Source organism: Salarias fasciatus, chromosome 5 (genome assembly GCF_902148845.1).
Source record: "Salarias fasciatus chromosome 5, fSalaFa1.1, whole genome shotgun sequence".
Classification (NCBI taxonomy): domain Eukaryota; kingdom Metazoa; phylum Chordata; class Actinopteri; order Blenniiformes; family Blenniidae; genus Salarias; species Salarias fasciatus.
In genome coordinates this window covers 16,524,655-16,547,714 of record NC_043749.1, presented here as the reverse complement: position 1 = coordinate 16,547,714, position 23,060 = coordinate 16,524,655, and the positions used below count along the sequence as shown (strand labels likewise).

Sequence of the window (23,060 nt, the reverse complement as noted above, 5' to 3'; positions counted from 1 at the left end):
CGGAGCGTTCCTCTGGATGCGATCGACACAGAGACGGCCCAAAAACTACAACTCCGCCATTTTTTCGCCGAGCCGACAGTGCTTGCATCAGCGTGGACAGCACTCACCGGCAAAGTTCCTACCGGTCGCTACACATCGTGTTTCAAAGTGAATAAAGCAAACTGTCAGCGTTTTAAACTCACATCGCGGAGGAGCGACCAGCGGCCAGATGAAGCTGTTTCTCAGTGAGGGCAACCCGCACTGCCTGAAGGCCTTAGCCGCCTTACAAGTGACAGGAGTTCAATGTGGCGTCCACTATGTCAACCACGAAGGTAAAGCAGCATGGCTAGCGCAGCCCGACTCTGTCAACCCAACACCGTTTACCTTCATAAACACCCGTGTCTAGTACAACGGCGGCTTGTTAATATTTGTACGTGGTTTTGTGAAGTTTGAGTTGTATTTGTACAAATTTTGTAGGGTGTGGGTGAGTATAACAGTGTCGTAGCTAAGCTAATGACAGCTAGCCTCCAGTGAGTGACAGTTGCTGGTCAATGAATGGAGAGAGACAGGAACTGTACCTGAGAAGCAGCTGGAAGAGACTCCTGCTGCCCGGCGCTGCTTTGTTTGTTAAGGTTTTTCATTGTTTGTTTCTGCCTTTGTTTTCCTCTTTTACAAAATATTATATTAATTTGAAATACATTTAAAATTGAATTGAAAACCCTTTATCAGTTTGAAACATCAGGGGAGCAGGGAATTTGCAACATAACAGTGAAAGTATGATAAAATAAACAGAGCACAACTGTAAATAATAAATTAAAGACATGAAAATACATACAATTAAAGTATTTTTATAATCTGCTATTTATAACTTTACAACTGTATTCCTAACGTTACTTGGTTATATGTTGAAGATAGATATATTTTTTTTTTATCGGGAAAAACAATAAATATTAATATCACCAACATATTAGGCCTTAAAATTGCCTTAAATTTCAAAACTTCTTTGAATGACTTGTTTGTCTTGTGCAGGTGCTTCAAAAAACCATTATGGAAAAGTTAATGATTTCATCTGGTATTTCTATTTATTTGTTTATTTATTTATTTATTTCTATCCAGTTGAAAAGAAAAGAAAATATCAGATAAAGAGAGTTCTGGAGTCAAGCATACACATTGTTGGTCTTTTCATTCAGGTGTGGCTGCACTGAACATTGACAGAAGGCCCAGGGCATGAAAACTGGCAAAGCGCTGTAATCCTGGTTGTGTAATAACTTAAAATGTTATAGAGACAGTTATCAGTTGACTCATTTTTGCCTCACTGATCTTTTTTCTTTTTTTTTTTTTTTTCGTAAAAGAAGAGGCTCTATCAATATCTGACGAGGCCTTCCTCGGCATTTGGTTTAATGTCATGTTGTTTCACACAGCCAGTTCACACTTCAGTATTGAGCTGCTTACCATCTGAGGCTGCCTCATCCAGATGATCTTCTTTGTTCTGGACCCTGCTGTGTATTAGATTCTAATTAAACGGGGATACATCCCAGCTTCAGACTTATAGATTGGACCCAGATGTGAGCCAGTCATCCTTGGAAGCTGGACAGAGATGAATCACCAGGACCATCTGGCATGTGATTGCTATGCTTGAATGAATGAATAGTACCCCATAATGAGGACTTACACTCATTTTAACAGGTATCCAGCTGAACAGCTTTCTGATAACTACTACTTTCACAAAGATAATGATAAGTCTTGCTTGAGACGATCAAACAGCCATTACTTTAACCACATATTTATGAATGAGGTTGAGTTTAAGATGGCTACACCATGCAGAATGATTTTTCCCTTCCATTTTCATACAAGAGTGGAGCTGAAGCTCAGTAGTAGGATTCACTTTGAAGCACCGAAGCATATCATTACCACCTGCTAGCAGTAAACACAGAGTACGATTATTACCTACCGTTGAGAACTTTCTAAAACTGTAATTTATTTTTCAGAGGTTGTCTCGTATAGCACTGTTTTGTACAGGTCTATATGTCCCATGATCAACTATAACAGTATTATTTTTAAATTTAAGTGCACAATAAATCATGCAAGCTGTTTTTTGAAATGCCCAAAACGTACGATAGTGTCTTCCTCCTAACTCTGATAGCATTTTGCATTTATTCGTTAGAAAACGTTGCAAATGTATTTAATTGAAAAATTAAAAGCTGCCTTACCTTCACATAAGGTGTTTGATCCCTAAACGTTCTGTAGTGAGTGTGTCACCTCAGCCACATTCAATGAACTAAACCACAATACTTCTAAAAACATGGACATGAGCTGCTTATTGCATTTAATTGTAGATATCTAAATCAAATCTCGATGTCTTTTGCCTTTTATTTTTTTCCAGAGAGAGTTGTGCCCTTTCTTAGCCGTCCAGCTGTGCCAGCCCTGCTCCTGCCCAGCGGACTGCACCTTTTCAGTCCCAATGCAATCTGCCGGTCAGTAGATGATAGATCGTACTTTCTGCTCAGCTATTTCTCAATGTCAGCCTGAATTCTGTTTGTTTATCTTCTCCAATGCCAAAACTCATTGTGAGCCATTATGAAACTCATTGACTCTGTTTTTTTTTGTCATGGTTGTTCGCCTCAGATACTTCTTCGAAGTAAATGGACAAGAATCCAGTGAGCTGTGCAATCAGTGGCTTGAATGGGAGGCCACAGATCTTCAGGTAAGCTTTCCATAAATGAACAGAATTCTAGCTCTCTGGTAATCTGCTGGACAAAAATGTTGACCTGTCTGTATAAACCTTTTTCCCCCCATTCATGTTTTGTTCATTCCCTTGTGCAGAATCCTCTTACGATGTTTCAGCCAAGCTTAATGACTGAAACCAGGGGTCTCAAATATACAGTCTAAGTACCAAAAACATCCCACTAGAAGGTCTATTCTGGCCTGCAGGATGGCCTTGCAGTAGATCAAGATTACAAAGAAAACACCAAATAGAATGTTTCAGTTAAACTTCCTGCTTTTTGTAATTTATTCACTGTGCATTACACTGAGAAGTCAGTGGTGCAGCGGTGACAGCTTCCTACTTTTGTTGACACATTAGTATTAATATCAAAGCCATTTAGTGAACCTGTGCAGGCTGCAGAAATGGAGTGCCTTGAGAAGCAGGCGCAGTGGTGGCCTCCAGGTTATTAGCATGTTTGGAACACTGGTTTGAAGCCCGCTGCTGACAAGTATCAAATGTGTTTAATATCAAAACAAGCTGATTGCACGACCCGCCGTGGCGACCCCATCGACGAGCAGCCAAAACTTTTCAGAAGAGAAACACTGCAGCGTGTTTGGTTTCTGATATAGGGCTGCTTTGGGAAACCAAATTAAGCGCAACATAAAGTTCATCATAGTTGTATCTTTGCAAAAATGGAAAGTTTCCTTTATTTTGCATCAATAGCAGCTATTAAAAATGAGACATTTTTAAAATGAGTTTTTTATTTTCAGTAATAAGTGTTTTGAGTAACTCAAAGGGAGACATTTGGAGTTGATGCCAATTGAAGGTTGTTATAAGATCAGTTTCTTGATCCAGCTCAATATTTAAATTTGGCCACGTGACTCCAGGAAGGAAATGAGTTTAGCACCCCTGACTTGACTCATGTGTAAACATTTCAGTAAACACATCCATCTGGCTTCATCGTGTAGGATACAGGGAAACTGTTTTATTTCAAACGTCTCTGGTTGACTGCTTGATCTAATGTGACTTGATTGATTCTGATCAGCCTGTTTTTGTTTTTGTTTTTTTGCCCTATTTGCACAGCCTGCGCTGTTACAGGGACTCTACCTGGCAGTGCTACAGGGGAAAGGATCGGAGGTTTCTAACCTCCTCCAGGGTCACCTAAATGTCTTGGAGCAAAGCTTGAGTAAAGGAGGAACGCCATATATAACCGGGGTACAGTAGCACCATTTCTTTCTTCTTTTTTATTGTCAATTGTGTGTAAAGTTGTTGTACATTCATAATATGAGCATAAACATACTCGTTCAAGCAGCGCTTTTAAGTCTATTCATTATACAGATGTAAGTCAGCAATTTAAACACTGGCAGTCCCTCGATGCTTCATTTGAAGTTGGGTCGAGTGTAATTGAGCATCTCCACTGTGTCTTATCTCCTCTGGCTGTATTCTCTTTGTCTTCCTTTTTTAAACAAGGAGGTCTCACTTCGAGTGCTCCCATCTCGATTTTGTAAATTAAAAGCTAAAGTTTTCAAGTTTGAATTTTGCACAGAGTGAGCAGTTTGTTCACGTTGCGGATGTGTCTGAATAGAAGTGTTGAGGGGTATAATTCTGCAGTTTCTTCAGCCCCTGTGTGGCAATGAGTCATCAGCCTCCTTCACACATTTCATGAGCATCGAAATGTGTTAAGTGCTCGATGATTGGCACGGCTCTGTGAACTCTGTGGACAACTAAACAAAATCCTGTCGCGGCCGCTTCAGTGAGGTTTAAGCGCACAAGTCGTCATTTTGCGAACTGTGTCTCTCCTGGTTATTAATTGTGTAGAAATTAAAAGAAATTGTTTGTTTTTTTGTTTTGTTTTTTTTCATTCTCTAAGACTTTTAAATTGTGCATAAATGGCTGATGTGACTGTACCATGTTTCAGGATGCAGTTTCAGTTGCAGATGTTGTTCTGTGGGCAGCACTCTACCCCGTTTTATCAGAGTCTCTGCTCGCATTAGGTAAGTGCTGTACAGCATAAAAGCCAGCCCATGAGAAATATCAGATTCTTCTATGTATATGTAAATTTTCTCACTTTCTGTTCCCCCCCATCTTTTTTCTTTCCTTCTCCCATTTCCTACATTTCCCCATGTCTTTTTTTTAGGTGAGCACAGCTCTTTGAAGTCTTGGTTCGACCGTGTGGCTGCCATGCACAGTTGCCAGTCTGCGGCTCAGAAAGTGCTTCAGGGGAAAGGCCTGCAGGGCATGAAGAGCTACATGCAGAGGCAGCCTGTCCCTCAGAGCAGCCAGAGTAGAGACGCACAGCCATGCAACAGCAATCCTGCCGAGGTATCTGCTAGATCAGGATAACTATTAGACATCAAGCATTCCGACAGAACCATAAAGTAGTCAAAGGAGCTTCAGTGTCAAGTTCACATGTGTGTATGCCTCAGGAAACATGTACCTGGGAGGTTTCTAGGAAGATTTGCCATTGGTGGTTGGAGATGTTTTAGTCTTGTTGCACACTCTCTTTAACAGTTTTACTGCCTCCGCTGCTCTGTCATATTTTTAGTTATTTGAATGAAAGTTATTTTTGAAGGGACGCAAAGCTGGAACTCGCCTCACTTTAACTATTCAGTGCTTATTTGTGAAGCAGATGCAGCATCCCAGTGAGGCCTAACCCCACCCAATGAAAGTAAAGTTTAGGCCTGTGATAGGATATAGAATATGTAAAGATTTCATCACTATTTCTGCATCCTCTGCACTCCCTTGTATTGGTGTGGGAGTACTTCTGAATTGTCAATCGAATTTAGGAGCAGCAGTTATGTGTTTTTGTCAGCAGATCTCAGAATGTATAGATCTGATCACACTTATTGGCTTGTACAGGTGATTGTCTCAAGTTGATTTGGTTATAAACTAATGCTTCTTTATCTCACATGATCAGGGTGAAGAAAGTGAGCGTTTCGTTTCAGAAGAGGAGATGGAAGCAGCGACTCTCACCTGGAGCCAGGGTTTGAGCGCCGACTCTCAGCCTCTGGAGAGAAAACACCCCATGTGAGTGCCAGTTTAACCCCGTTCACATCAATCCATCAGTCCTGTTCGGTGTGATGTGCAGTGGACTCTATGTACTGTGTGTCTTAAACATGTTTTTTTTTTTTTTTACATTAGCCTTCCACAGGAGGGCAAGAGAAACATCCTGATGACCAGCGCCTTGCCTTACGTCAACAACGTCCCTCACCTGGGTAACATCATTGGCTGCGTCCTCAGTGCTGACGTCTTCTCCAGGTATCAGTTTATCCCCACAATCTCGTTGTTTTTTATTTATAGAAGACACTGTGTGAGAAAACTATAGGTCCATTGCTTTTAGTGGATTTTATGCATTTCACACAGATCGGACTACACTTTAAGTTGTCATTGTGCTTAATACAATAACAATAAAGATATTCTATTCAATTTTTAATATTCTAGCAGTAAGCCAGATTGAGTCTTCTGTGATAAATGCAGACATACTAAGCTTTTTTTTTTTATATTCATTAAAGCACACAGCTGTTGACACATGAGATGTGTGATACATTGGAATGTACAGACTTGTAAAATTATATTTTTGAAGAATACATTAAAGAAATGCCATCATATTCTAATTCTCCATGATGTTATCAATGGACTATTTCATTATTCCTGAACCTGCTTTTTCTGACTTGATTTAAATCGTATTTACTTGGAAAAACGTCATTATTCATATAATTTTTTTTTTTGCCACATCTGTTCCTCTCTCATCTGGTTGTGTGTGTTGCCTCCCTCACCACTTGCCCCTTCTGTCTCTCCTGCTCTGGTAGATACGGCCGCCTGCGAGGCTGGAACATGTTGTTTGTGTGCGGCACAGATGAGTACGGCACGGCCACAGAGAACAAGGCCAGAGAGGAGGGCCTGACACCGCAGCAGATCTGTGACAAGTACCATGCTGTTCACTCCAGCATCTACAAATGGTTCCAGATTGACTTCGACTTTTTTGGCAGGACCACCACAGAGAAGCAGACGGAGTGAGTGAGCTGGCCTGTTTTAGGGCCGAAGCCCAGAGGGAAAAAAAAAATGGAATCTACTTTGATTTCACCTTTTTTTTAAAGGAAATTTAAGGAAACATTGAAGCGTCTGGATAAAAGCTGAGCTTTCGGAGCCTGATTGGATAAGGTTCTGGCGTGCTGTCAAAGGACAAACACGTTTCTATATGACTTCTATACAGATACTATAATATTACATAACATAGGATTATTATAATCCTGTCGTACGGACTGACGTGGACGTCGAGTCCTCTCAATCATAAATGTTGCTCCCAGATATTCTCAGACTTAATCTCAGAGATTATAGTGATGATTGTTGTCAGTTACTATTGCCTACTTTTCAAGGGTTTACCGATAGAGGGGAAAAAATGTAATTAAAAAGTGACATGTCTGCTAATGCTATTATTGTGCACAACTTGTGTCTCTAATAGCTAATATATGAGTAAAGGGAGGGTTCACCCTGGACAGGATGCCACCTGCCTATCCATTCACTTTAATCCAACCAAGGGTCGTAGATTGCTCTTCGCACGGAGAGACGGTCACTCATACACACATTTGAACCCAGACAGTTTTAGAAACAATCAGTTGTTAACCTGAAATAAGCCTGAAATGCATGTGTTTTGGGAAGAATGGCCAGACATGCACTGGAAGAACATGTAAACTCCACATCGAAACACTCGTATGCACAAATTTAACCTGCAGATTTTTTTAGGCCCCACATCACTATCATTTATTTGACCAATGGTGGGAGGGAAAAAAATGTTTTCAGCGAGTGAGCCGGGGATAAATTGGATGTTCTTTGTATATTGCGAACTTTTTCTTTCCCAATCATGGTTAGTTTCTGCAAGTAAAAATTACATAGAAATATCGAATCACTCTTTATTTGCATTAATGTCACAATATCCATGGATGTAAAGGATTTTGCTGACTTACTCACTTGAAAAGGAAAAATTGGACACAAAAGCGCAGCACTTTTGCCTTGTTAAGATTAGACCTAAATCTTGGTGCTTGTACATTGAACAGGATTACAAAGACAAAAACTTGTTTTTGTGCCCTGGCTTTGATAAAGTACAACATAAAAGGCATCAAACACCATGCTCCAGCACCATGTTCTTTGAGAAATAAAAACAGCTCTCAGATTAAAGACTTTCAACTTGATTCATAAGAAGTACTTTGGATGCTGTGGTTTAGATTTACGGCTCTGCAACTAAGGATTACCCTCTGATTTGGATTTCATAAAGTATCATACTTGATATATTTTCAGGTGTTTTATTGCAGAGCTGTATTTGAAAGGTCATCGCCTTTGAATTCGCACGGTTTAGTTTCTGCTCTTGCTCCACAGACACAACCTCTGAACCGCCTCTTCTCTCTCCCCGTTTCAGGATCGCTCAAGATATTTTCTGGCGGCTGCACAAACGGGGCTTCCTCCTGGAGGACACAGTGGAGCAACTTCGCTGTGAAAACTGTCAGCGTTTCCTGGCCGACCGCTTCGTAGAGGGCGTCTGTCCACACTGCCGCTACCCAGAAGCTCGCGGCGATCAGTGCGACAAATGTGGACGGCTCATCAATGCTGTGGACCTCAGAGTGAGTTTAGAGGAGCTTCTGAAGTGACTGTAGAAAGTTAGATGTAAAGATACCTCCCGTGAAACGTATATTAGCACGTCCACATCTGACCTCTGAGGAGGTGGACTTAGATGCTGAAGAAATGTCATGTAATGTTTTATAATTCGAGTTAATATAATTCCAGAATGTTGGATCTCTTGGTGAACCACAAAGAAATGTGGCATTATTATTATTATTATTATTATGTCAGTATTACTGTGTTTTGATGTTAGCTGATATAATTCAGGCTAAACTTTGCTGTAATGACAGTTAATTGTTGCTTGCTGCAGGAGCCTCAGTGTAAAGTCTGCAGGCAGACTCCAGTCATCCGCTCCTCCAAGCACCTTTTCTTGGACCTGCCGAAGGTAAGCTTTTCATTCTGGTCTGCAGTGCTCTCAGTCATCCATCCTGCATTTACACGGTGCTCCTTTGGTCACAGGTACGGTGACGGAGTAATCCGGTTTATTCAGTTGAAGGCAGCCATCCCTCTGGTCATTTTTATTACATAAACGACTTTAGTCTGTCTAAACCTGCGCTTTAGATTTAAGACACTGTCTGTTTTTTTGTCAGTGCTTTCAGTCTCCTTTCCCTCCTGCAGCTTGAGACCCAGTTGGAGCAGTGGCTGGAGAAGTCGACCAGCAGTGGAGACTGGACGGCAAACGCCAAACAGATCACTCGCTCCTGGCTGAGAGACGGACTGAAGCCTCGCTGCATCACCAGGGACCTGAAGTGGGGAACCCCTGTGCCCCACCCAGACTTCAAAGAGAAGGTCTGTTTAGTTGTATGTCGTACAAATATTACTCATTCTCTTCTGAGAACCTGCTGGTAGTGGGCACAAATGACCTTTTAATTTGGTATTTCTGCATGCGGAAGAAAAGATGGTCCAATTTCCATCGCTGATAAAAGCTACTAAAAAGCCACAACTCAGCTGTTATCCCCCCCAGTGGGAATAAATCTAATGTCACTTTAAAATACTTTTCATTAATTATTCTAAAATGTTCCATTTATCCATCTTCAGTACCAGTTAGCCCTCTAAAAGTCAGGGAACCAGTCCCAGGTGGTTGTGGGTAAAGACAAGATACACCCTGCACAGGTCTCCAGTCAGGAGTAAAACAGAAAGACGCAGCTGCAAGAATGTCTAAGTCACCAATTAACCTCAAAGGCATGTTTTCTGACTGTGGAAGAAAACTAGAGAAACTATGCAGACTCTCCACAGAAAGGCCTCAAATAGCGGACTTGAACCAGGGACTACATCGCTGTACAACCCCAAGTACTCCAGTGACTGCTCATCCACATTACACACTTGTGCTTCACTAAAATACTTTTTATTCTTGATTCCTGCTAACGTGTTAAAACACTTTTTTTTTTTTTTTTTTTTTTACTGCGTTCCTCTGAGATGTAATTCTACACACCAATGCACGAGGAAACAATCAGCCGAAATCACATCTGTGATATCTTCATCCAGTTCATTGTGCGTCTTTGTGATTCCTTCCTCCTCTGCAGGTGTTCTACGTGTGGTTCGACGCTCCCATTGGTTATCTGTCCATTACTGCCAACTACACCGACCAATGGGACAAGTGGTGGAAGAATCCTCATCAGGTACCAGCCCTCCTATCCGATACCGACGGCACAACGGTCTGAATTCATGAGCCGCGCAGAGTCCTGATGCACAGGCTTGGCACAGATTCTGCCCTGCCTTTTACACAGAATGGGTCTGATTGCTTTTTTCATTGCTGCATCTGGTCCTTTCACCCTCCATTAGAACACTGTAATTCCTCCTCCCATCTAACCCTAATGCAGCACAGAGGAAGACGTGGCTTCTTTCATTAATAATGAATTTATCTTATATTCAAAGCCACAACATGACACACAGTGGGTTGTGGTGTAGGAAATCTACAATAGCTGTAAAGTTTTTTTATCCCCTCTGAGTGTAAAGTGTCAACATGATCCACAATCTTCTGTGTGTTTGTCACACACAGATTTTTTTTTTTTTAAAGCCTCATTCTGAAGCCATTTTGGTAGAATTTCAGTTTGAGGATCTCGGTCATCCAGCCTCCGCATCATTACAGTAGAAAGCAGCTGCTGATCAGAAAACTCACTCATTTCCATGTGTTCTCAGTTGACCTAAAATCAGATAGCGAAAACAACAATCTGACATTCGCTCCTGTGAGCATCACTATCTCGCTCGCTCTCACTGACTCATCTCATCCCCTCTCCATCTGAAACCCCGGGATTGAGCTTGTGCAGTGGGTGTGTGATGCCCCGTGTTTGCAGAGATGGAGCGAGGGGGGCTGGGGAGCAGATAAGTCCTCTTTGAACTGAATGAGCTCATGATGATCTAATATGATGTCATCCTGACGGTGCTCTGCGCCGCCTCTGCCACCAGGTGGAGCTCTACCACTTCATGGCCAAAGACAATGTGCCATTTCACAGTGTGGTGTTTCCCTGCTCCCTGCTGGGAACCCAGGACAACTACACACTGGTCAATCACCTTATTGCCACTGGTGAGCACCTGCTTCATTGATTAAATACTGTGGGGTTTTTGTTTTGTTTTTTTTTTTGTTTGTTTTTTGTCGGATAGTCTGACTTTGAACCATTTTTTTTTTGTAACTCCCCTCAGAATATCTGAATTACGAGGACACAAAGTTCTCCAAGAGCCGCGGCGTGGGCGTGTTCGGAGACATGGCGAAGGACACAGGCATCCCATCTGATGTGTGGCGGTTCTACCTCCTGTATGTGCGCCCAGAGGGGCAGGACTCGGCTTTCTCCTGGGCTGACATGGCTCTGAAGAACAACTCTGAGCTGCTCAACAACCTGGGGAACTTCATCAACAGGTTGGTGATGGTGACACACTTTAAAAGCACTGGATGGTGTGATTACTAATCAGGTTTACTCTGTTTCTCAGGGTGGGATAAACCTGAAACTCTGGCTTTTGCTTGATAACATAAACAATTCATAAGGTCATTGATGAAAGTTAGTTGTATTAATAAATTGTGGGTTTTCCGATTCAATTTTAAATGTTCTGAATGATGTATAGAATTGAGCAACTTATTCAAACTTGCTCACAGTTTTCACAAAACTTTCACTCTAAAAGTAAATATCCTGTGAAACTGTCATCCACTCCAATTAAGAACTTAAGTTTTCAGCTTGTACACATTGGGAAAAAAGTCTGTTACAGCAGTAACTGTTCCGAGGTTCACCCTAGTTTTCCTAAATTTGTTTGGGATGGCGTAATTTAGCCCCAATTACATTGCCTCAAATGATTTTTAAAAGATCAGGGTTAAATCCCACATCAAAGATTTTTCTCTGCAGCTTTTTTTCAAAGTACCTTGATCTTCAAAATTGGTCTCGGGCAGCGATGCTGATGCCTAATTGGTTCAAAAATATCTCGTAGATTGCATCCACCCTTAGGTGTTGGAGGTAGAAAAGTATTCTTGCTTCAGAAAAGAAATCCTGTCCTTGCCTGCATCCAATCCCTGAATCAGTGCATCATTAGTGGCTGTGTGTCCATCCTGCGTTTTACAGATGATCCCGATCTCTGGTGTTGCTGCTGTGTCAAATCAATATGAAGACAGTTTAGCAATAAATCACATGGATAAAGACTGGCTTAATGATCACCAAAAAAAAAATACAGTATCTCATCGATTGAGTATTTAAGTCCTATTATCAGTAAGACTGTTATTCTTTATCTTCCCAGAGTGGAACAACCTGAGGGAATGACTGTCTCACTAATTAAAGGACTAAAACAAATTAAGGTCACGAGAAGTCCGTGCGCACACATCAGAATCACAGTTCACCGTAAATTTGACGTTCTTGTCAAAGCGTTTCGGTCTGGCAGACCTTCCTCAGAGGCTGAGTAAAATATAGAGCAGAGTGTTGCATCAGACATGACAAAAAAAAAAAAAAAAGCCCTTCTCACTATGAACATCCTCCTGATGTACACATGAAGCTCCCATCAAAAATCACCGCTAAAGGGAGAGCTGCTATTTAGAGATGAACAAGTGTTTTGCTTGCGTTAATTGACGTGACGCGATCCCTCATTCACAGACGAGAGTAAAGTCAAGCAGCGGCCCGATTTTTCTTATTTCGCTTCTATCTCTCTGTTTCTGTTTACAAGTCAACATTTTCCCCTGACCCCTGTTTATTTAATCTCTCCTCCCTCGCTTGCCTCCAGAGCCGGCATGTTTGTCACCAAATTCTTTGAGGGGTGCGTGCCTGTGATGGAGCTCCAGCAGGAAGATAAGAGGCTCCTGGCTCTGGTGGGCTGGGAGCTGCAGCAGTACATTCAGCTCATGGACAAAGTCAAGTAAGACCAATCAAAAGCAACAGCAGAGGAGTGATGTTACGCTTTACACAGATGTGGACAGGGATGACTGAAACAACCTGGACTAATTGAAATTCTTCAAAAATAAATTTTAGTTTATGAGTGGTGTTAAATTGGTCGATGTTTCGTCAGTTTAAAACAATTTTTTTTCCACAAGTCTTCAGATAGATTTTGATCTTTTATTGTTGATAAATAACCAGCGGTTCAGATCTCTGGAATCACTGGGAGAACGGCAGCGACAGTAGACTTATATGAACCTGAATGATTTTATCTGTAATGTTTCATCAGAATCCGCGATGCACTGAAACACATCCTCAACATCTCTCGTCATGGCAACCAGTACATCCAGGTCAACGAACCCTGGAAAAAAATCAAGGAAGGAGACGCAGAAAGGTGAGACAGTTTGACCAATTCAGGCCAACATGTGAATTTGTGCTAGACCTCATTTGCTGTGACTTATTTGCACGGAAAAAAGAAAGATAAAACAACATTCAAGCTGTTTATCTCCCGTCAGTGAGAAACGTCACTGAAGCGTTGAGATTCATGATGCGACTGACGGCCTTTTCATCTCTCCAGGCGGCGCGCAGGTACAGTGACCGGCGTGTCGGTCAACATCGCCTGCCTGCTGTCAGTGATGATGCTGCCGTACATGCCAGAGGTCAGCCAGACCATCAGGGATCAGCTCAACGCCCCTCAGTCCTGCATTGGCACCATGTTGCAGGGATCCGGCGCCTTCGTTTGTTCCCTGAATGCAGGCCACCGCATCGGCGCGGTGAGTGTGTGACACGTAACACACGCCGGTCGTACATGTGCACACGACTCAAACCTGTCCTGCCTTCTGTATGTTGACACCGGGTGATACAATGAGTATGCAACAGTGTGTCAATATTTCAGTACTCTTGAGGATGTTGTACTTTTTTTTTTTTTTTTTTTTCTCTCACACACACACACACGGCCGTGGACACACACCCTTAAGAATAATAGCCTTGACTTCGTTTTGGAGGGCTCAGCCTCGGAGCGTCCAGTTTCTCTTTCTCTCAGGCCACTTGTCCCTTCAGGTGTAATTGCGGTGACCAGTGTGTGCAGCTGCCTGCCAGCGCTGCATCTGGAAAAGAAAAAGAAAAGTTATTATGATTCGACTGCAGCTGAAGGACAAGCGGCGGGAAAACGACCTCACTCAAAAGTCACAGACTGATCGGACGCGCTGATGTTTGTGCACTCAGTAGAATTTCACTGATTAATTTCTGTTTTGTGATGTGTGAATGAAGGGGGGTTTTAGATTTTATGCTCAAACCAAAATTGTGTCCTCGGTTGCGATCAGAATCAAAACCCTGCAAAATTTCTCATACATATATCCACTTACTTGCATAACCGTCTTTGTTCAGAGATGAGCACTGCGCCTCCGGGGGAACATTTTCAGCGATACTGGCCTTGGGCTGAATCAACAATGGCAAACTTTTTTTTATAATATATATATATATTTTTTTTTAATTATTTGCCTTTCGTTGCCTCTTTTCTTTCCAGGTCAGTCCGTTGTTCCAGAAACTGGAGGCAGATCAGATCGAGGCTTTGAAGAAGAGATTTGGTGGACAGCAGGTATTTGATGTTTATGACGCCTAATGGGCTTTCGGGGTGTCAGATTTTGTAATATAGGTTTACTATTTCTGAATAATAAAAAAAGAAAGAATTGATGATGGACAGCTGCTTACGAGTCTCATGTCAGAATGTTGTTAGGAATAGGAATTTGTACGTAACTGTCTGATTTTTGAAAACGTGACAGTTCAACACAGGAAATGTTTAAAATATGCATGAAGCATCCATCTTATAGATTAAAATAATCCCCCTCTAAACCCTTTTTTGCCTCTAGCCTGAAGATGAACCGTCTAAAAAGAAGGTATTGAGTGGTGTTTGTTTGTGAATGGTCGGTCCACACTGACGCTGCGGTGTCAGTGTTCATTACCGCACGCCTTCACTAACACCAGCGGCTAATTTAACATCCCCACACTTTGAGTTTTCGCTCATCTCCGTTTGTCCAGTGTGATTCCGTGTCCATTTATAAACACTGACTCATAAAATCCCATTGGCATTTGAGTGATGGCTGTTATTGTCTCCTCGTGTGAAGTAAGTAATCTGTATAGTAAAAAAAAAGAAGAAAAAAAAAAACCCCTTCACAAGTGCCTGGAATTCAAACGTCTTCCTTTGTCTGCTTCCACCTTCACATGACACTTCAGAAGACTGCCGGCTCTCAGCCTGCTGCTGCTGTGCCAGAACCGACTGCCGCTGCTGAGGTGGCGCCGCTGAACGCAGCAGACCCGGAGAAAGCCAAGCAGCTCACGCAGGCTGTGGCTGATCAGGTTAGATCTCTGGCAAACGGCACCAGTCCAATGATGTTGTTGGTTTTTTTTTTTTTTTTAACCATTAATGTCACGCCGACATCAATCGTGTTTGAATACAGTTGAAAATGCTGATGATATTATCGATTTTATTTGTGCCACTTTTCTTTAAAAAAGAAGAATAAATTGAAATACTGCAATCGGTAAGCAAAGCGGATGTCATTGTCTGAGAAAAAATGAAAATTTCATTCATAAAGCGACTCACGTATGCAACGATCTGCTGCAACGACGAGAAATTCGGCAAATTGTAAAAGCCGTATTGTATCAGTATTTCAATTTTGAAATTTATCTGGTGATACAGATTTCTGATAAATTAATCAGAGTGATTTTATTGTCCTAATAATCATTTTTGTAATAAAACGTTATGTTCTCACCTAGAATTTAATATTTGTAAGCGTTTGTAATGTGCAAGCATTCAGTTCAGTTTCAAACTCAAATTTTACCGCGTCGCTGTTTTCCCTTTTTCATTCTGAAATTGCAATGTTTTGGATTTTTTTATTCTAAAGGCAAATGTTATATTTGTCAAATTTCGTAAACGCTGTTATCCTGTTTATCACAGGGGGACAAGGTGCGAGCGCTCAAAGCCCAGAAGGCGGACAAGGCTGTGATCACAGCAGAGGTGGCCAAACTGCTGGACCTGAAGAAACAGCTGGCTCTGGCTGAGGGGAAGAGCCCTGAGCCTGCACCTCAGAAAGGCAAGAAGAAGTGATACAGAGGGAGAGAAAAAAAAAATGACGGAGGAGTCGGAGGAGGGAAAAGATGAGAATGGTTTGAGGTATGATAATGGAGAACAGGAACAAGATGTACACTAAGAGAAAGATGAGGGTATTAGCTTAAGGCAAAGCCGTGACAGGATCTAAGACAATGTGGTATTGGCACTGAGGACTAATGAAATGCTGGATAGGCCGGCGGGGAAATGAAAACACACAAAGAGAGAGTCAAATGAATACAGCTACAGAATGGAGGGATTTGGAAAAATCCCTCCACCAAAAGAAACTGATTTTATACTCTCCCTGTCTTTTATACTCTCAGCGATATTAGCATTGGAAGGTGTGTTGCACATCTAAAGATGTTTTTTTTTATATCTATAAATCTGCTCTGGAAATTTGTTCCTTTTTTTTGCTATAAATACCCTTGTTGGATCCATAAAATAAACTGATTAAGTTTCTCCAAAAAAACATGTCTGTACTCTTGACCCCGTTACATGCTCCCACATACACACACTCGAATAGCATGCCTGTTATTCAGAGGTTAGAAAATAAACATTACATGAAGCAGAAATGTCACATTTTTCTTTTATTGCAAATTTGTAATTACAGTGACGAATAAAAAGGAACGGTGTGGTAAAATACATGAATTTGATTCAATTAGTGATTAAAAGCCATGCATATTATTCTACAATTCACAATTCGTGTGTCTATCGATGAGGGGAAAAATAACAAGTGAATATGTTGGCATTTTACAGTATAAGCCATTACAGTACAAGTTTATATATTACAGCATTATAGAAAAATAGTAAAATTAAGGTAGAGCAACTCTTAATAATTCTACCACAAATTCCCATGATAATAAAAAAGATCAGCTTGGAAAGTATAGCTGGGTCCTACGTACTTTATCTAAATAAACACACAAGCCATGGATTATACAAAAGTAAGAAAAAGGTAAGAATTTTCTTCCAAAAAAAGAAACATTCTCTCATACTCACACTGCACTGGGCACTTTCAAACTTTTCCTGAGCTCCTAAACTCTCCACAAATTGGGGCAAATAATCTCTGATAGCCAGACTGCAGCCCTTAAAGTAGGAGTTACAATTTATTGCGAACTGGTGGGGATGGATGACGATGAAATGCGCTCTCTAAATGAAGTTCCTTTCTGTCCAACATACAAATCATCAAATGCTCTCACAGCTGTTATTTCTGCCATTCGTTTGGATGGAAGATGATAGGCATTCTTCAGAATAACATTCATCTAAACCCACTGCATGATTTGCACTTTGAGCTGTCCAGTTTTTTTTTTTCCTTTCCACCTACTGTTTCTTTTCATTTGCCGCAATGCTGTTGCAGCTCTTTTCTCTCTGTGCCCTTTTTAGTCTTGACTTTCATCACTTTCCTTCTGCTTGTCATCCTGTTCTGTTTTCCCAAAAACCCTCACATTGGTAAAAATGTATCTTTGGTTTCCACTCTTTTTCGGTCTAAGAGGCATTTCATGACAACCACACTACACCTGTCCCCCACCACTGCTGCTTATTCCAGATTTTTTTTTTTTTTTTTTAAGGACCTGCCATCTTTCACTCCTGTCTTCATTTCCTTGTGTTTACTAGTCTCTCTATCAGGGCTCTTCGTGTCCTCTGCACCTCCTCTCCCAGTCTCTCGATCTCCGCTTTCAAACGCTCATTCTGCTCTGTCAGCTCCTGCACCTTCCTCTCGTTCTCCTGCTCCCTCTCCTTGCGACTCTTTTTGGTAGACGAGTAGCACGTGCGCTGCGAGGAGGCGGCGAAAGAGGACAAGGCACCGTTGGCCCTCTCGCTGGTGGTCCTTTTACGCTTTCCCAGACGCGAGGACGGGTAGACGGAGGGCGAAGACACGGGTGAAGAGGGAGAGGAACAATTTTGGGACGGTGACTGAGACGCCGAGGAGGAGCAGGACGGGGAGTCGGGGACGCAGGGCAGCTCCTCCTCGCTGGCCGATGGAGATGCGGGGTGGGCGTTGTTAGCCTGGTGGTGCTGATGGTGGTGGTAATAGTAGCCGCTGCTGATCACCGCTCCGCTCGGATCCACCATCCCCACTCCTCCTTCGCTCAACAGCTCGAAGAATTCGGGAGGCAGCAAGTCGCCGCCGCCGCCTCCCGTGGAACCGTCGCCGTTTCTCCCGCTCTCGGCCTCCGCCTGCCGCTCTTCCGCCACGGCCGGACTCATGCAGGAGGAGGAGGAGGAAGAGGAGGAGGAGGATGAGGTGTGATGCAGAGGCTGGGTGCTGTGGATCTCCTCTGTTGCTCTCTGGACGCTCTCGCCCCACGTCTGGCTTCCGTCAGTCAGCCAGGTCAGAGAGCAACTTTCCAGAACATCCAGAAACTCAGGCTCCTTCTGCAAACGCAAAACCAAAACGTCAAAACCTGTTCAATGACCAGCGCTTCCTCAGTTAATAACGAGAAGTAAACAGTCTCTTAAGAAAAAAAAAAAGGAGAAAGTCAAACAGATAAACATTCATACTCATCAAGTCGATCTTCAAACTACTGACCTCGGTGCATGTGGGGGCACGTGCCAGTTTTGCCCCTCCCGTGTCGGAGCCCAGAATATCCTGCAGGTCCTCATACCACGCCTCCAACTCTGCACCATACAACGGGCCCACACCAGGGGGGTACGGCGGGGGCAGGTGTAGCCACTCGGCAGTCATTTTGCCAATCAGTCGCAACGCACAGATACTCGGCCACACAGTTCACACCGGACCTGAGCGAGGGGCAGCCGGCAGACCCAGGAGGGACGGGGAGCAGGAGAGAGGAATGGAAGAGAGCAAAGCAGCTGGATGTTAGATGACTGACACGTCACAGTAACTCCGCCTCGTTCCTTTTTGAACATCACCGCTGTGCATCTGCTTCAGTCATGATGTCTGAGTGTACTGGGGTGAAGGATGAAGTGGATGGAAACGGTGAACTTTCATCAGTGCATGCTCCACGGCAAAGCAGCCCAGACCAAAGTCCAGGAAATTGTGCAATGTGCTTAATTGTAAAATTGCATAACAGTGACACTAAGTGAGACAACGACTGAACTGCACCAAATGATTATTTATAAAAGTTTTAAAATATGCATAAATAACTGATTCATTGACTACAATGCAAAGTTCATTTTAAAATCAGATCAAAATGATGACAGACATGCAGTATTCAGTGAATAAAACAAGAAAATTTTAAATTACCTTTAGAAAGTCTCTGTTAATCAAGTCTGCAAATTTGTCGGTGATTGCTTGTCCCAATTATTCTGAAAGAAAAAAAAAATGTGATAGGTTAGTCTCTAAAATAAATGCTGAAATCGTTTCTTGTTTGACCTGAAATGTGCTGAGACTTCAGGATCAAAATGATCATTTGCTCAGACACAGAGAGAGCAAGCATGGACAGAAAAAAATGATTGGAATAAGCACCAAAAGAACGACTGAAAGCTGTTCTAAATCACGTATTTTTTAATAAGTAATAGAATGAGAACATTAAAATTGGTGTCACATAATTATTGTAAACAAAGAGCAAAACGCTCTCCAGTGCGCCCCCTGCTTCTCACGGTCCTCAGTGCAGGCTGCTGTGAATAAACAAGTGGTTAAAAACGACGAGGAAGAAGCTTTTCCACTTCTCCAGGTCAGTCTGTTTTCACCGATTAACAACTTCCTTATTAAACACCAAACAAAAACCATCAGTATGACTGAGGCTTGGAGATTGAAAATGTTAAATATAGATTCCGACTATATTGATTAGATAATGGGAGGGTGAGGGGAGGGTTACATCCATGTGGGACTGGGAAAGGTGAGATTCAATCACGGAGGATGAAATAAAAAACAAGGAATTTGGTTTTTATTCTCAATTTAAATGTTACGCTTCTAATAGCAGCGTGGCTATACAAGAGTTGAAACTTTAATTTACTCAATAAACAGTATTATTTTCTTAAAATTCCATTTTTATCTGGATATCTGTGTAAAGATTTGTTTGAGTTGGGCTCCACTGTCAGCCAAGACAGTTACGTCATGGAAATGTAAGTCCAGCAGGACGACTGGGCGAAACAAAAGAAAACCAACAAAAAAGAAAGGAACGAAGCAGGTTTTTAATGAAAATAGCCAAAATGGTTTTAATACAGAATGATTTGAAGGTAAACAACCACTATAAACGGAATTATGAAAGTGTAAAAAATAAATTAAGGTGTTTTCTTGTCAAAAAAAATCCAATAATCAGATGAAAATAAATCAAAGTCAATTCTAATTATGTCTAAAAAAAGAAAATCAAAAAACTGTTGAAAGTGATGTAAAATTGAAGAATGTGTAGAAAAGACGGGCACGGCCAAACATCCGAAACAGCGAAACTTCCCAGCTTGAAGGTCCCGAGTGAGCTCAACTTTTACTCAACCAGGCGGACAACACACAAGAGAAAGTCGATGTGAATTATGATTGATTAAAGCAACTGTTACTCTAAAAAAAGACTCGGGGATATGAGCCAAAAAACACACACATTCCCGTTTCTTTCCCCCCGCCACACCACCGGACCGCTCCAGGAGTCCGTGAAGTGGCCGGTAGTTCACTCCCAGAAAAGCCCGAAAAACATCCAGCAACTGGCAAGGGGGAAAAATCTATTAGGAAGAAGCGTCCGCTTACCCTTTTCCTTTTATTCGCTCGCCTTCTCGACTGTCTTGAACTCGAATGTAGATATTTTAGTAAAGATTGGTGATAGCTCATGTTAACCATTGTTCAGTCTTGATGGCTGAATGTGATTTTACGGAAACTCCCGGCGGTGTTTATATGGAGGGAGCGGCCAACCGAACTATGCATGAGAAGGTAGTTTCATCACAGCCTAACTTAAATGACACTAACTGACGTGCCAACGGACCAATCAGAAGCGCGGAGCTAAGATCTTTTCCTTGGTGACATCCAATAGAGTTGTGCGGAGCCACCGGGAGGGCGGGACTTCAGCGTCTCGTCCTGCCGCTGCTCTCCCTTTAAGCCTGTATAGTTTGTACGAGCAGCAGTTGTGATGCAGTCATAAGACGGCCAGGACGAATTTGGGGCGTATGGGAGTCACATGAAAGGAATGATGCAATGCTTGGCAACCAATTTCTAGCTGGGGATAACACCAGCAGAATCAGAACATGTTTTATTAAACAGTGTTGGCTCGAACAAAAATCTAAAAATATACATATATGCACGGATATCTAATGTCGAAGAATTGTTTGTTTCCGGAACACAAAAGCTGAATCGATTTTTTTCCCTTCCAGACTGAAAAAAAAATATTACTTATCTAACCAATCCGTTTAGCGCTCTTTCGATCGTGACGTGTATATTAATTGTGTTGCCATCCTCGTGCTTCCTTCTTATTTTTTTAGCACAGGTGACCGTGTCTGTGTAAAGTTTGTGTGGCGTAACGCACCTGCCGAGCCTCTATGGGAAATAACATGCGCCGCATCTCTGTACAGGAAAGAAAAAAAAAACGCGTCTTTTCCTTTTCTTTTCTTTTTTTTTTTTTTTTTTTTTTTTTGGATGGGCTTGAATGGAAGACACGTGTCCTTTTTGTTGGTGTGTTTGTTTGTTTGTGATGCGCCTCAGACTTTTAGGCACACATGCACAATCAAAATCAAAACACGCGGCCGAGCAGGGGGCGGAGGTAAAGGAGGAGGAGGGGGGGGGGGGGTCGTCTGTGGAGTGGGGGGGGGGGGGGGGGGGGTACCACTGCTACTGGTACTGCTGCTGCCGCCGCTGCTGCTGTTGCTGCTGGGTGTGATCCAACTGCACTGTCCCTCTTTTCATGTCCGGCTATATCTTCAGCTGTTGATGATGAAATTCAACAGAATTCCTCATTAGTCACTGACGAAAACTTACACAATCTCACACTTTGTTTTTCATCAGCACATATTTATTTATTTCACTATGATCCCTGTAAATCACAATGAAACCAGTTGACACATATAACTTTATTAACATGTTTTTGCACCCGATGGAAAAAAAAGCCCTTCATACAAGTTGTTTTTGCTGAAAATATGTTTATCAATCTTTAAAAACTATGTAGTCACATGTGTACGTGACTTTAGCCAATATATGGGAATACATCAAATAAGAACTCCATACAAATAAATACATTCAGGCCAAACACTATGTTTTTGTTTGTCTATTTGTTTGTTTGGGATGTTGCATTTACAGACTGTAATTTTATGTTTTGTTGTCATGATAATTTACAGGGGAAAAAACACTCTTCATAACTTCCATCAACTCCTTTATAACTTGTGTTGGTCCAACACGAGGTTCAACGAGGTCACCAGACGCTCAGGATCGGAACAGGAATATGCGATGATGAGCGGCACAATGCTGGAGTACGGCCACTGAGAAGGTAAACAACAACAACAACAACAACAACAACAACAACATGTAGAAAAGTGACAGGATGAAATCGGGTTTCATCATCATGGTCCAGGCTCTTCAGCCCGCTCCTGACACTTTCTGCCCTAATCCCAAACTCAGCACACAAACACACACGCACACACACACACTGTTTTCCATGCACGGCTCAACATGCACAGCCCCATAGCAACAGCGCCAAGTAGCGAATAGAAAGCTCCAATACTGTCTCTAGGACCCGGGTTAAAGCGCTGCAGGAAGCACCGCCAACACGTCACCGCTTGAGTGGCTGTTGCTGAGTAGTTCAGCATACTTTCACTGCACCCCTCCCTCTCCACCACCCGGCCGTCTGTTTATTTTGTCAGTCCCGTCGTCTGTGTTGTAGTCATTATAAAACACTGTTTACAACCCCACATCTAGGTTGCCTTTTTTTTCTCCCTCTCTCCTTGTTTTTTTTTTTTTTTTTTTTTTTTTTTCTGTCTTCAGATTTTCAATGTGGGCAGAAGATGCTGGTCCCTCCTTTGAAACATGTTGTCATTTCATTTGACACTTTTTAATTAAATGATAGATAAAGTAGTGATAAACAAAACCAAGATCTAATGTCCCACGTTAGTTATTTACTCTCTTTTGTGTTTTACTTCATCCCCAGTGCCGAGGGTAAATACTTCAAGTCAGTGTTAGGGAGGAACAATGAAGCAAAACAAAATCTCAAGAGCAGATTTTTGGGAGGATCCATGAATAGTACATCACTTTACTATTATCTCTTTTACAAAATACATTTTGAAAAAAAGCACAATGACTTCCTCCTTACCAACGGCTACCCGAGTGTAAACAAGTGCTGCACACTGTCTCTCAGCCTTAAATGAGCTCGAGTCTTCTCCGACAGCTGAACACTGTAGGTGTAATATTTTATTTTATGACTATGACAAAATATGTTTTTTTCAACCTGTT

The 23,060-nt window shown here is 42.1% G+C and overlaps 2 protein-coding genes across 3 annotated transcripts; one reads left to right on the top strand and one right to left on the bottom strand.

Moving 5' to 3' along the window:
- Positions 1 to 87: 87 nt before the first annotated feature.
- On the top strand, positions 88 to 15,807 carry mars1 (methionyl-tRNA synthetase 1). Of its 2 annotated transcripts, XM_030091519.1 has the most exons (22): positions 88 to 311; positions 2,363 to 2,453; positions 2,605 to 2,683; positions 3,767 to 3,898; positions 4,602 to 4,677; positions 4,821 to 5,005; positions 5,601 to 5,710; positions 5,825 to 5,941; positions 6,493 to 6,696; positions 8,097 to 8,298; positions 8,607 to 8,681; positions 8,915 to 9,085; positions 9,820 to 9,915; positions 10,703 to 10,820; positions 10,937 to 11,150; positions 12,491 to 12,622; positions 12,929 to 13,033; positions 13,217 to 13,412; positions 14,165 to 14,236; positions 14,508 to 14,534; positions 14,872 to 14,994; positions 15,593 to 15,807. In XM_030091519.1, exons 1-22 carry the CDS (start codon positions 209 to 211, stop codon positions 15,740 to 15,742), a joined length of 2,778 nt encoding a protein of 925 aa, XP_029947379.1. In that variant the 5' UTR covers positions 88 to 208; the 3' UTR covers positions 15,743 to 15,807. The 2 variants fall into 2 exon arrangements, with proteins under 2 accessions (XP_029947379.1, XP_029947380.1); XM_030091520.1 differs by lacking the exon at positions 14,508 to 14,534.
- A 1,217-nt stretch (positions 15,808 to 17,024) lies between these two features.
- On the bottom strand, positions 17,025 to 20,508 carry ddit3 (DNA-damage-inducible transcript 3). Its single transcript, XM_030091521.1, has 4 exons — positions 20,379 to 20,508; positions 18,945 to 19,006; positions 18,270 to 18,478; positions 17,025 to 18,115 (listed from the first exon to the last, which is right to left on the bottom strand). Exons 3-4 carry the CDS (start codon positions 18,423 to 18,425, stop codon positions 17,333 to 17,335), a joined length of 939 nt encoding a protein of 312 aa, XP_029947381.1. The 5' UTR covers positions 18,426 to 18,478; positions 18,945 to 19,006; positions 20,379 to 20,508; the 3' UTR covers positions 17,025 to 17,332.
- Between the last annotated feature and the right edge of the window lie 2,552 nt (positions 20,509 to 23,060).